We start from the raw sequence: 14,312 nt of genomic DNA on the forward strand, positions 1-14,312 counted from the left end.
AAAATTACAAAATCAAACTTTAAAAAAATGGTCTTTAAATCAGCTCTTCATGATGAATACGATATCAAGAATCTCTCTGTTCATTCCTCCGTTAAAGTAGTGAATGGATTTTCCGTAGAGAGAAAGGCAACTTTTGTTTTCTTGTCGAATCTTGGAGTTTGTTTTAATATTGGTCTTCCGATTGATGTTATTGATCGTGATTCCAAGTTTGTTGTCAATGATAAACAAAATCATGTGATTAATTATTTGTGTTTGACTGATGTATTGAGTGAAAATATTCAAGGATTAATTTCACTTGTGGAAGACAAGGTAGAATTATTTAGCAGAGGAAAGTTGACAACCAAGTTGAAGATTTTCATTTCGGAAAAGAAGAGCGAGCTCATCACCAATATTTGTAGAGGAATTGTTGATGGAAGAGGGAATATGAGTGATGTTGTCGAAGTTATTGGAATTAGTGACTTTTTCAAGAGCTTTGAATTACCAAATTCACTCGAATTGAAAGCTTTCCCTGTCAATGATGAAAATACTGAAGTTGGTTATTCAATTGTGGAAAAGAAGAAGAAATTGAAAGCTGAATTGGCTGAGCAAGTTAAGAATTTAAAGGCAAACGAAAAGAAATTATTCATGCAAGATGAAAATAATTTTGAAATTACAGAAAGTATTGTTTTTACCTTTGTCAGACAATTGGATATCTCTTCAAAGGTTATGGAGTGTAATAAGGTCATTCTCTCTAATTCTAATACTTTGTGTATTGGTTGTTCAGAGTTGCAACACTATTTGGGTTACAATGAAAGTGATAAGACAGTCAAGCAAAATTCAACTCTTGATATTGTCAACTTGAACAAATATGTTCTCGACCATTTTAATGGAAAGAATCTCATTTTGACCTACTTGCCAAAGAATCTGTGTCTAGATGGTGATTGTGACATGTATTGTTTCATTATTCCACGTATTCCAAAAGATCAAAGAAAGAAACTCAAACTCTTATCTCATCGACCAAAACTTGTCGAATCTACACCTAACCCATATAGTCTTGAGGAAATTAAGGAAATTCACAACAAGAGACAATGGATTGAATACGAAACCAAGTATTTGGATAAGAGTGAATACATGTATGGACAACGTGGATTCTACATGGGAGGTGGTTCACAAAAAGCCAAGAAAGTTGAACAGCTCAAGACTCAATATCCTCGTGGTTATATTGTTGCATATGATTTTGAAGGAAATTACATTGATAGATCATCTGCTTTTGCTTTCTATGAGGATTCTTATTATACTTTCTTACAAGAACACCCAGAAATTTTGGATAATATTTGTGAGAATTACATTGATGTCTATGATACAGAACCAAGTAATATTCTAAGTGGATATGATTACAGCATTCAAGAACAAGGAAAGGCAACTCACTTACAAGATATTGCCCTTAGAAGAGCTATCAAACGATTGGGAAGAGAACTCAAAGGAAAGGAGCTCGTTCAAGTTAGAGGTTATCGTACTAAATTATTCTGCCTCAATCCTGCCATGGTTGTTTTCCATAAGAGAGCAAGTATTATTCAACCAGAAATCACTGAAGAATTCATGTTGGAAGGAAGTATTGAAAGCTTTTGGCAGAGTAATAAGGTCATTCTCACTCCACAAGAAAAATAGCTTGTTCGAATAAAATAATAAATCGAATAAGATAAACGAAATCAAATTGTACACTTCGGTACTCGGTAATCTAACAATTTCCTCAACAAACAATTGTGCGCCAATTAATAGTGGACATTTGTTTACAATAATCGGTAACGCACAGCCGACTTATTGTAAACTATTCAGATAATACATCCTGAGTAGAAAGGACTAATTTTTGGTATAAATTCAACTCGAATTACATTGCATTATTTCATATCAAAAACAAACAACCAATTTGAATTAACAACAATCAAACATGACTCTCGAAATCTTTTACTTTGAAGGACCTGGAAGAGCTGAAATTCTCAAACTCATTGCTCACGTAGTTAATGTCGATTACAAGTTTACCAGCATTCCACGTGACCAATGGCCAGCCCAAAAGGAAAATGCAAGATATGGTCAACTTCCATACTTGAAAATTAATGACAAGTGGACACTTTATCAAACCATTGCAATTGCCAGATATCTTGCTCAACAAGGTGATTTGTATCCATCTAACATTGAAGAAGCAACCAAATCTGAAGAATACGTTGCAGCTTTGGATGAACTCTTGATAAAGTTTATTAGAGTTTTCTTCGTTGCTTCAGAAGAAAGTAGGGAACAAGAATTAAAGACCTTCCTTGAAGGACCTGTTAAGACTATCCTTGGTGCCTTGGAAAAGATTTTGGAAGAGAATGGAGATGGTCATCTCATTAAGGGAAAGCTCACTTGGGCTGATTTTATCTTGTTGGATATTGTCTGTTTTTTCCAATTCAAGAATGTTGATGTGAGTCACTTGACACATATTTTGAAATCCAAGGAAGTCATTAAAGCCCTTCCAAGATTCCAAGACTACGTCACCAAAGACTACAATTTTAGACAGTTTTAAAGTTCGATAGTTTAACAATTTTCTTTCATTTCCATCACATTCTTGATTTTTGAATAAAAAATAAAAATTTTAATATTAAATTTTAAAAAAAATACGAAGAAAAATAACAAACGAGTTGATCGCTAAATTTTACACTTGTGGGAAAATGTCTGATCCGAATGATGACTCGGCTGATGTGAAGAGAAGAGATAAAAAATCAGCAAAATGTCCATATTGTATGTAGTTTTGATCATCACGGATTGATAACGTTAAATTTTATAATAATTAATTTGTGGATCAATAATTGTGGATATTGTTCCGATTAATCTTTATCGGATTGTCATCATCATGCTGTTAATAGGCTATTATCATCAAAAGAAAAATTGTAAAGAAGTAACTGCTCTCAAACCCTTCATAGAACCAATATTAAATAGTGATAACATGTTTAGTGGACTTAGGAATAGAGAAGTTAAAGCAGTAATTGATACAATGAAGAATAAGAAGAATCCCTCTATTAAATATATTATTGATGCAGAATTGGAATTTTTTAAGAATGATGCCCGTAAATCAATACCAAACCTTTATTGGTCAACCATAGGAGACATGTATGACAAGATTGTAAAAAAATTGAGGGAGCTTGCAGATAAAGAGGAAAAAGATCCATCTGCCTCTAATACAGTGGTGACCACTCCGGGACGTCAGATTTTTCTTGTCACTCAAGTAAATGGAGATGACTATGTGGCCGAATTGGATATCAATAAGGACTTTGTTAATCTGCAATCCTTTAATGCTGCAATGACTCCTTTTTTTAGTGGAATTGATTTTAGCAAGTATGCTACTTGTTTTGACTATTGGAGATGCAGCCCTCCAATACGTATTGCATTAGTGAATGATAGTGCAGTTCACGCACTTAAAGAATATTCAGAGCAGTGTGAGAAGGAAGGTCGATTGGAGGTAGCACTGCAATTTGTTAGCTTACCACAATTGTAATTGGCCCTTATGTCAAGAAACCAAATGGAATCATTTTAGATTAGCCCTTCTACCAATGTTCCATTTTAATTCCAAAACTGTTGGGCTTGAGCGAGAGGCACCAATAGCATCAAACTCTGCAGAAAAAAAAAAGCACTTCCAATTCCAATAAATATGTTGCAGAGCTGTGCAAGAAGAGAGAAAAACTGGGTGCTGAGTTTCGCTCTAATTATCCTTTACAACATGCTGATCACACTTCTCATCCTACAAGAACCAACACATGCAACCATGTGTAGATTTGGATCACCAACATTTAATCAAAGAGATTTGTGTTCATCTGTTACAGAAGGATCATTCCGTCCTTCATGGTGCAGTGAACATAATCCTTTTGCTGCTGTGCCTCACTTGTTTAGTGACAACAAGTTTCCGAAGTGGTTAAATGTAGAGGATGGAGCAATTTGTTCCACATCTCAGCCATACATATTCAGCTATATCAATGGAACACTGATTGATAGACCTCAAAGTGAAGATCCAAACAAATACATCTCACCAAGAGATAAATGTAGATATATTTCAAAAATTAACACCATAGAGTTTACTGCCTCAGATGACAAGAATCCACAACGATATGTGGTATTGGGTTTAGTATCTGGTCAGATTATTCTTATGAACTTTAACAGTGATGAGACGTACTCAGTGGGAAAGACTGATGATATGACCAATATTAGAACATTGGAAACTTTGACAAATGGAACTGATTTATATGTGTCCAGTGTTTCTTTTGGTAATTCTGTTTCGTTATTTTATGGTACATCCAATAAGATAGACAACGTTAGATCATGTGGAAATATTTTAGAGGTTGAACCAGACAGCGAATATGCACCTGATGTAAGGTTAATCGTGCATGAGAGAAAAATTTATGCATCAGTTGTTGTTTACAATAGTGTAGAGCAGAGCTTCTACATTCACTTTTACAGACTCTTTGGTTGTTCCTTTACAAAAGAGTTCCAATACAAGATTAAGGAGAAATGGGATTCAAATCTTGACTTTAAGGTTTCCTCTCAAGTAGGAGGATTCAAGAATAGTCTTACAACGCAAAGTTACCAAAGTGTTAGAACACTATTACAATTTTACACAACCAAGCATGTGAAAATTATTGAAATGACAACCAAGAATATTGAAATGGATTTGACTACTGTCGATGATTCTACCTTCTTTGTGGCTAATAGCACTGAAGTGATTACGGGCGCCACTATTGCTTATGAACAAATTAGAAGAGTTGATTTTAGCCAATCTTCTTGTGTTAAAGTTGTTGCAAATAAGGCTCAAGGAGCCAATTTGCTGGTTACTCTTAATAGAAATGGTCAGACCATTTTAAGAGCAAGAAACCTGTTAGAGTTTGCAAATTATGCATTCTTTGAAAACCCTGACAGATCTTACTCTAATCCAGTAGGTAGAACTGTTCAGTGCAATATTTTGAATGGAACATTCTACGATACTAGAACTAGTAGCTGTGTACCATGTTATGAAACAGAGACAGTAATTACAGAAATTGGTTCTGGAGAGGAAATTCAAGAAATAAGGTAGGTAGTGGATTAATTTTTTCTTTCTAATGTTTTTGCAAAAAAAGAACGAGATTCCATAATGTACCGATGGATTATGCTCAATTCTTTGATATTGACTTGGCTGAAAAGCTTGATATTAACGCACTCTGCTATGATATTATGCAAACACCTGCTCTTGCTAGCTTGTGTCAACAAAACCTCAATCAATCCAATTGTGCTCTAGAGGTCTTTTCCACTTTTGGTCAAACGTTTCTTCCAAACTTGTTGAGTGATTTTTGGGTTAATCAAGTATTCATTTCCAAGACAGGTAAAGAAGTTCTAGTTTATGGCCTCCAACAAGAGATGTGTTCTCTTAATGGATTATATCTTGATACTTACAACAAGATTAGTTTATTGGGAGAGAGTGATTTTATGGATATTACCAGAAATGCACAACACATGTTCGTAACAATTTCAAGAGAACGTTGGGAGCTTCAATCTATTAATCGATTCTATAGCATTTGTAAGCAATTAGAAATTAATCCTGATGACCCATTCTTGAAACCATTTGCTGAACAATGTAAAGCCAATACACCAACTCCCGTCACACTCAATCAATTTGGACAATATACATCTAGCTGCTTTAGTGGAATGTCATGCCCATCACTTAAAGAGGTAGAAATAGTCAAAGTTCCTGATGGATATTACACATCAAGACCTAACGCTGTGAAGGAATGTGAAAGTACCTATTTCTGTTACCAAGGCATCAGACAAAAATGTCCTCAAGGGTTTAAATGTCCTTACAATAAGATGAACAAACCAATTGCTTGTAAATTTTCAAATCAAAATGGAAGGAGAAGAGATGTCAATTCTTGGGATACACCAAAGGGATCAGATACATGTTTCTCACCAGGAAACAGTGTTGCTCAACCATGCCTTAACGGAACAATTTGTGTTACTCCTTATTTCCCACCACTTCCTATTTCACCTGGGTTATATCTAGAAGGAAACAAGATTAGAAAATGTAATGTTGGTGATTATTGTAATTTGGGTCGTTTTGTTGGCTCGAACGAAAATAGTTCAGTATTACAATGCCCTGAAAACACTTATTGTCCTGAGCCAGCGATAATGGAACCATCTCTGTGTATTCCAAATGAAACTATGGCATTGTACTGCCCTTCTGGAACAACAACAAGAATGCCCTGCAATAGGGGATACTATTGTCCAAGACCTAGTATCCAAACACCTTGTAAATTGACTCAATATTGCGATGTTGGATCCTACGTCCCATCTCCTTGCCCAGCTGGCTATTACTGTCCATCACCTTCAGAGAAATTGATTTGTCCAAAGGGTTATTATTGTGTTGTGGGTAGTGTGTACCCAACTGGTTGTCCAACCTTCTCAATCTGTCCAGAAGGAACCAAGGCCTATGAGGATTATGCATTGGGTGTTTTAATTGATATTTTAATTGCTGCAGCTGTTTTCTTGACTTACAAAATTTACGTATGGACCAAAGCATGTTGGAATAAATTCCAAGAAAAGAGAAGAAATAAGAAGAAGGAAGAAAGAGCTCAAAAAGTACTTAGCACTGCTCAGTTGGATCCTTTAGTTTCATTCTCTCAATATATCCCTAAGTTGACTGTTTCAGAAGTTATGGAAGGTTTATATAAGGAGGTTAGAGTTGAAATTGCATTCGAAAATTTGTCCCTCGATTTGAAAACCAACAATAAGAGAATTTTACATAATTTAAATGGTAAATTCAGAGCTGGTAGATTGACCTGTATTATGGGCCCTAGTGGTAGTGGTAAGACCACCTTGTTATCAGCTATTAGTGGTAAGGCACCTTATGCCAATGTGGTTGGTGATATCAAGATTAATGGTGTCAAGAGTTCCATGAAGAAATTCAAAAACGTTTGTGCATTTGTTCAACAAGAAGATTGTATGCATAGAGAGTTGACTGTTGAAGAATGTATTTATTTCTCTGCCAGAACTAGACTGAATGCAAAAGTGAGTCAAAAAACAATTGATTCCATTGTAGATGGTGTTATTCAAATTTTGGATTTGAATCACGTAAGACACTCAATTATTGGCGATGAAACAAAGAGAGGTATTTCAGGTGGTCAAAGAAAGAGAGTCAGTATTGCTATGGAATTGGTTGCTTGTCCATATGTTTTATTCCGTAAGTTTCAATTTTATATATAATGTTAACACTTCTCATAGTTGATGAACCTACTAGCTCCTTGGATGCCTACAGTAGTTTTGAAGTATCGAAAGCAATGAAGGATATTGCCTCTAGTGGTATAACAGTAGTGGCAGTGTTGCATCAACCTAGATTTGAGATATTTGAAATGTTTGATGATGTTGTCTTGCTTGGTAATGGAGGTAGAATTGTTTACATGGGACCTTCTAAGGATGCTCTGAACTATTTCTCTGAGAAACTTCAATTGGAACCTCCTCCATTTGTTAATCCAAGTGATTTCTTCCTGGATGCTATTTACGATCCAAGTTTCACTTATCAAAATCAATCTAAGAGAACTGGAAAATATGTTAAATCTATGACCTGCCAAGAAATGTTTGATTTGTGGGAAGAAAATTCCAAGCAGATTCAGGCCACTCCAATTGAAGCCAATATTTCATATGAATCTCTTAGAAAAGAGGAGAAATCCAGAGGACAAAATCCACTCATTCATTTGTATATGTGTATTAGAAGATCATTCATATTGAGAATCAGAGACATTATGGGATTCTTTGTTGATTGTCTGTTAGTTTATATTGCAGGATTGGCACTTGGTATGATTTTCTTAAAGGATGCCTATGTTGGACCACTTCCTGAAGATATTATAGATACATGTCCTGCTGCTATTAGAAAGATTTGTGAATATCCATTGAATAATCCAATTATCAATGTTGCCAGTACAATCCCTCTTGCCTTGGGATTGTGTGCAGGTATGTCTTCACTTGGAACATTTGGTACAAGACAAGAACAAGTAATTTTCAAGAAGGAACAAGCTGCTGGATTATCTGTCATGTCCTATTTCTTGTCGAAAATGTTAGAACAAATTCCAAATATTGTTCTGGGTCCAGTTGTGTTCCTTTCCATTTTCTTCTCACTCTATTCACCACGAGCTACTTTCTGGGAATATTATTTGGTACTTTTGATGATGCACTTTACAACATTTGGATTAGGAACATTGATAAGTGTTTGTGTCAAGTTGGATTTGATTCAATTGGCCACAGCTGTCTTGATTCTCGTTTCACAACTTGTTGGAGGTAGTAAGCCAACTATTCCACAAATGAAAGAAATTATTCCGCCACTCTTTTGGATCAGTTGCGTCTCCTATGTCAGATATGCACAAGAAGCATTATATTTAATGGAAATCAAGTACTATAAGGATATATTCGATATCAGGTCCTCTTTGGAAGTATTTGATTATGATTTGAGTAATATTGATTTCTGTATTGGAATGATCCCAGTTTTTGGTGTTGCCTTTAGAATTTTAACCTTGATAGCTCTTTATCAGAAGAGTGATGATTCATTGTGGAGCACTCTTTGGATGTATTTTACTTATTATTCAAATGTTGATAATTTGAAACTAACTGCTAAATCATTCTTGAAGAAGTTTAAGAGAACTAAGAAAAAGAATGAAAACGAAGAATTATTACTCAGCACCAACGGTGATACAATAGTGCAATAAAGTTAAGTAAAAAAATTCACTTTTAGTTGCAACGAAGCTCTTGGGTAAACCAAATTGTACGCTCAAAAAATCATTTCCGTAATTATCATCGAGTTTTGAAACAACGGTTGGCTTGCTAGTAAGATTGTTTTAATTATTTTAGAATTTCAATTTATTTAGATATATTCAGCGAATTTGACGTCTTCAAACACCCAAATTCAATTCACTATTTACAATTTTTCACATTTTTCAATTAATCTTAACGCAATTCAATCAAGCCAGACCTATGCTTATCAGACATGTCGTGATTGTAATCTCTGTGCATACATTCATCGGCACGTACTACTACCACTACGTCTCTCATAGTTGATTCTGGTTTAAGATTCCAATACTTGATTGCAATCTCTGGAGCTTTACAATTTGGAATATCACCCTTATCAATAGCTTCTAAGAATTCAGAATAGGCAGCAACAGCTTCTTCCTCCAAATAACCAACAAGACGATGGCAAAATCTTGGATTCAACAAGTAAGCCATCGTATAGAAGGAAGTAAAACCAACTTGAGCACCAACAACCAACATTCTTTCCAAAAAGGTTGGCTTTGTCATTTCCATCCATGTCAACAAGTGCATTCTTTCATTTTCAGCTTCTTCCATCAGTTCTCCAATATGTCCATGATCTCTTCTCATTAATCTCAATGAGTTGAAATGTCTCCAACCTCCTGCAACTATACCCGGAACAGCAGCAACTGTTTCTAATACAACAGCATGGTGAAGATAACGATTTCCAAAGAATCCATGAACGAAAACTCTTAAAAACTTCATAATACCTAGAGCCAACTTATCAGTCAAGTCAACTGGTGAATAGGAACGTAAAACTTGATACTTTTCCAATTCTTGAGTGTTGGTGTGTGCATTGTCTCCATATGGACGGAATTTAGCTTGTGCCAATGGAGTATGATTAGTTTCATAGTGTTTATAGACCATATCCTTAGTAAACATTGGTTTGTTGGATTCTTCTTGAATGGTAGACTTCTTGATGGATTGTTGTTGAGTTTCAAATTGACCAAAAGCTGCAGCAGTAGAGTAGGATCTAGTCATATTGAAACAGTTCATTTGATTCTTGACATTCAAGCTTTTCAAAATGTTGAGAGAAGTTGAACTGCCACGAGCAACACAATTTCTATTCATCATCATTTTCAAATAGTTAATATTAAATAGTTAATATCAGTAAGTAGTATGAGTGGACAATTATTGTTATTGTTTTTGTTTTGAATTTCATCTATTGCGTCCATCATCTCTGTATTTATATCAACTGTGAAAGTGTACGTTGCGTCCGCCAATAAAGTGTTCAACCATTACAAAAAAGGAAATTATACGAAGCGGTTGTTCAAATGGTGAGTTGATATGGAGAATCATGTAGTAACAAGTGGCTATTTAAACCATGATTCTTTGAAAATGGGCGAGTATGTTACAAAAGATTCTCAAATTGATTGAATTAAATATGATTTTCATTGTAATTGGTTCAATTCAATCATTTTGAGTGGTGTTTTTCAAATTCATGTTTGAGTATGAGGTGATGGGGAAAAGGAATATTGCAATCAATTAATGAATGGTGGGGAAGGGAAAACTTTACTCAGTATTATGTGCGCCATATTAATGTTTTAACAATGTGTGTGAACAGTGCATGCGGTTATGTTTCTAATAGAGGAGTTGAGATATTTTGGCCTCAATTTCTCTGCCAACTCTCGTAAACCATGTTAAAGCAAAAAATGGCTCCAAATCTCTATTCTCAATTCCATTAGAAAAGTCCTCATCTGGATAAATGAATAATTCCTCAGCATCTCCTGCATGAACGAAAAAGTCAATCTGGGCACACATTATTAATTTAGAGAAGGGAATCATGGCCTTCTTTTCATCTTGTGTGATTGGTTCTCCTCTTGCATTTTCATAACTTGTCCTATATGCTTGAGTGAGAGTATCATCAAATACTTCAAATGGTTTGTATTCATCCTCAGGCGTAACAATCTTTGCAATACACCAAAAGAAGAATCCCTTGATGAAATCCAAAATTTGTGGTCCCCAAAAACTATCATCCCAATCCACCACTCCAGCAATGAATTCCTTGTTTTCATATTTAGAAAATAGAACATTATTCTCATGAATGTCGGCATGTAAGATTGCTTGAGGAAGAGAATCTTCGAGTCTTTGCTGTTCTTCCTTGCTTATTGTTGATATCAGACTGTTTGCCTCTTCTACAATTTTAATCAATTCATCCAACAAGGTAATTACTTTAGCGTTGTATCTATTGGCTTTTTCAATGTGTTCTTCCTTGAATGTACAATTGGTCTTGTCAAATATGACAACTCTAGATTTCATAGCTTGAATAGTATTACTCACACTTTCAAGTGCTTCTGCCAAGTATGAAAAGGTCAACTTTTTCTCACTGATTTTCATTTCTATCATGTCTTGTGGAGTGACCTTTCTATCAAGAATTGAAAAGCCATTTTCCCTGGTCATCTTGTGTAAGCTACCCAAAAACACAGCTAATTGATTGACTTGGTCAATTGTCTTCTTTCCCTTATCAACATGGTAGCCACTCACACAACTAAACATGGCACAAAATCTTCCATCAACAAAATCAACAATCACTCTATTCATATCAGGAAATTTGGAATAAGAAGATTGAACAAATTCAACCAGCACACATGTTGGTAAAATAACAAACGGAACTGGAAATCTATTTTGACAAAGGAAAAACAGTGTAGACAATTCAAATCCAATGAATTCTTTAGATTTGTCACGATCATTGTAAATTCTGAAAATATAGCATACTTTTGGAGTGCTGAAAACAGTTCCATTCTTCAATTTACCACTAAACGAAATTGTTATTTTAACACTATCATTTTCAACTCCTCCTGTCAATTCTTCCGAATCAACACTACAATCCCATAAGGAATTCTCTTCAAGAATATATTGCGAACAAACAGCATCAGGTTGCAGAAGATGAGGATAATGCTGTTTCAAAATTTCTAATATAATCTCCGCATTCCATCTTTCATTCAGGGCAGAATCCGATGATGAGTTAATATCCTCCGATTCACTACAACTATTGCCATCAAATATATTATTTGATGAAAGAGAGGGCACAGGAGTCACGTCGTCGAGGAACATTTTTTTTGATTATTTCTAAATATTACCTTCGCTGCTTTTTGGTTGTGTGAAGAAGTTTGCTCAAGGTTTGTTCGACTTCAGCGTGGATACTTTTGGTTGGTTGTGGTTGGTGATCTGCTCCAGCAAACTTTCTCTTATTTTCATTCTCGATACGTTCCTTGAGAGCTTGTTCAATCTTGACTTTGGTCTTTTCCAAATATTGAATTGGAATGGGATGATTGGGATCTAGTTGGTGAGCTTTTTGGAAATTATCACTGGCCAATTGGTAGGATTTCTGATTGTAGAGAGCACTGCCAATTCCAATGAATGCATCAATGTTCTTATCATCATAATCGAGAGCTTCCTTGTAGAGATCGAGAGCTTTGGTATAATTCTTTTGCTTGGAGAATTCTACTCCTTTCTGAACACAAGTTGTTGAGTATTTTCTATCTTGAGATTCTCTGAGAGCATTATATTTAGGAAGACGTTCGAGGGTTGGGTCTAGCCATGATTTACTGTCATCTTGGAGAAGTTGAGCCAGATTCTTCTCTGCCTCTGTTTGGGTTTCTGTGATTTCTATTGGTTTGAAATATCTCTGTAAAATTATGTGAGAATGTAAATTATCCTTGAACCAATCCTCTTTTTCAATTAGGCAATTGAATTGATCTCCCATTAATGAATTACGTTCCCTTAAGCTTTCATAAACTGGTGGAAAATTAGTATATAATGAGTGAATTGGGAATGAGAAACATTGAGAAAGGATAGTCTCAAATTTACCACTCAATTTCACACAATTCTTCTCCCTATCACCTTCATTCACCACAAAAAACATGTACTCATTATCTCTAGCATCCACTCGTTCCACAAACTCAACATCAATACTCTCCAAATTAAATCTAGTAAATTTAGGGCAAGGAACAAGTTTCGAATCCCAAATAGATAACCAAAATACTTCATCCATAAAGAATTTACTTGATTTCCTCTCCTTAACCTGATGTCTTCCGCCAACAATGATAAAACTCTGTTGTAATTTAGCTCTTGAATGTAACAAGTAGAAATTATCCAATATTTGTGAAGTGGGAGTGTGTTGATTTTTAATTGGATGAACGAAAAAGAGACCATTATTATTCGTGTATCGATAGTGTTGTTCTGGAATGACACCAATATAATTATCATTAATTTCTCCACCTTGTTGAATCCTCTCCGATGATTCCATCAGAAGAGAAGGTTTACATCTATTGACTGATTCCGATGAATAAATAGTGAAAGGTAAATCACTCCAATTTACGCTACCATCATCACTCAAATTCTTCCTGTATTCTAATTCTTGAGTATTGTTTTCTTCCTTCAATTTAGAAAAAGATGTACCAGAAGAAAAATCGTTTACTACTTCATTCGATGATGATGTTATTGTTGTTGTGTTTGGTTGTAACGGTAAGTTCCCTTCCGCGCTCATTTTTATTATGAAATTAAAATCATCAGTTCAAAGTTTTGAATTATTAACCAAGCCTATGTTTAAATTCTTATAAGAACAGCATTGATATCTAGGGTGTGAACAGTGCACCAAGATCGTGTAATGTTTTTATAAATTAATTCAAACCAACAATAACCTTATTATAACGTTGAAATTTATAACCACTAAAAAAAGAGGCAAAATGAAAACCACCAAAAATACATCCTCCTTACAGAGTATCATCACCTTACTTGTAGTTTTGGTGTGCCTGAGTTGTATTTTAATAGACAATGTATCGGGATTCATCATTAAATTACATCCAAATACAGTACCAATGTGTTTCACTGAATACTTCTCAGAGAATACTCATGTGAGCATTGCCTTAACAGTGCCACAGGGTGATTTTGCAAAGCCTTCCGATCTGTATGCAGTAAGAGGAATTGTGAAGGATTCATATGGACTCCAAGTGGCCTCTGTCAATATGTTTAAACCAATCGGAACACAACATATCAAATTCATAACCTCAACATTTCCAAGAGATTTCCATTGTAAGTAAATGCATTATTCAAAATCCTCATCACCTCAATTTAATGACTTATAGCTATTTGCTTTTATTGGGATCATCCTTCACAGGAAACAAATGTTGATATCAAAGTAGAGGATGAATTCCGAGTTGCTCAAGGTCAAGAAAAGAAAGATATCGTAGAAGTGTTATCAGCTGTTTTGCAGGAAATTGGAAAGAGACTTGACTCAATCACTGATCAACAAGCCTACTTTAAGGAAAGAGAGGAAAGATTCAGATACACCTCTGAAAGTACACTGGAAAGAACCTTCTTCTTTGGACTTGGTAAATTCATTGCCATTGTTGGTGCTAGTAAGTATTCATATTTGACTTGTAATCAAAGATTGAATTCGAATAATATGTTTTTCAAACAACAGCTGCCTACCAAATTATTGCTTTGAGATTATTCTTCAAGAAAGCCAAAGTTATATAGGTTATCTC

The 14,312-nt window shown here is 35.0% G+C and overlaps 6 protein-coding genes across 6 annotated transcripts; 4 read left to right on the forward strand and 2 right to left on the reverse strand.

The window, feature by feature from the left end:
* Nucleotides 1–1,927: 1,927 nt before the first annotated feature.
* NAEGRDRAFT_46583 (uncharacterized protein) lies at nucleotides 1,928–2,539 on the forward strand (the record flags this gene model as incomplete). The annotated part of the gene is made up of 1 exon (XM_002681050.1): nucleotides 1,928–2,539. The coding sequence occupies one exon, from the start codon at nucleotides 1,928–1,930 to the stop codon at nucleotides 2,537–2,539; it is 612 nt and encodes a 203-aa protein (XP_002681096.1).
* A 420-nt stretch (nucleotides 2,540–2,959) lies between these two features.
* On the forward strand, nucleotides 2,960–3,508 carry NAEGRDRAFT_63660 (uncharacterized protein; the record flags this gene model as incomplete). Its single annotated transcript, XM_002681051.1, has 1 exon — nucleotides 2,960–3,508. The coding sequence occupies one exon, from the start codon at nucleotides 2,960–2,962 to the stop codon at nucleotides 3,506–3,508; it is 549 nt and encodes a 182-aa protein (XP_002681097.1).
* A 3,176-nt stretch (nucleotides 3,509–6,684) lies between these two features.
* Nucleotides 6,685–7,526, forward strand: NAEGRDRAFT_31008 (uncharacterized protein; the record flags this gene model as incomplete). The annotated part of the gene is made up of 2 exons (XM_002681052.1): nucleotides 6,685–7,210; nucleotides 7,252–7,526. Coding segments are annotated over 2 exons (801 nt in total), but the record flags the coding sequence as incomplete, so codon positions are not given.
* Nucleotides 7,527–8,964: 1,438 nt separating this feature from the next.
* Nucleotides 8,965–9,690, reverse strand: NAEGRDRAFT_30919 (alternative oxidase; the record flags this gene model as incomplete). Its single annotated transcript, XM_002681183.1, has 1 exon — nucleotides 8,965–9,690. The coding sequence occupies one exon, from the start codon at nucleotides 9,688–9,690 to the stop codon at nucleotides 8,965–8,967; it is 726 nt and encodes a 241-aa protein (XP_002681229.1).
* A 714-nt stretch (nucleotides 9,691–10,404) lies between these two features.
* NAEGRDRAFT_63663 (uncharacterized protein) lies at nucleotides 10,405–13,312 on the reverse strand (the record flags this gene model as incomplete). Its single annotated transcript, XM_002681184.1, has 2 exons — nucleotides 10,405–11,812; nucleotides 11,904–13,312. The coding sequence occupies 2 exons, from the start codon at nucleotides 13,310–13,312 to the stop codon at nucleotides 10,405–10,407; spliced, it is 2,817 nt and encodes a 938-aa protein (XP_002681230.1).
* Nucleotides 13,313–13,643: 331 nt separating this feature from the next.
* NAEGRDRAFT_63664 (uncharacterized protein) lies at nucleotides 13,644–14,304 on the forward strand (the record flags this gene model as incomplete). Its single annotated transcript, XM_002681053.1, has 3 exons — nucleotides 13,644–13,857; nucleotides 13,911–14,183; nucleotides 14,249–14,304. 3 exons carry the CDS (start codon nucleotides 13,644–13,646, stop codon nucleotides 14,302–14,304), a joined length of 543 nt encoding a protein of 180 aa, XP_002681099.1.
* Nucleotides 14,305–14,312: the final 8 nt, after the last annotated feature.

The sequence above is a fragment of the Naegleria gruberi genome, assembly GCF_000004985.1.
Source record: "Naegleria gruberi genomic scaffold NAEGRscaffold_7, whole genome shotgun sequence".
Lineage (NCBI taxonomy): Eukaryota > Heterolobosea > Eutetramitea > Acrasida > Naegleriidae > Naegleria > Naegleria gruberi.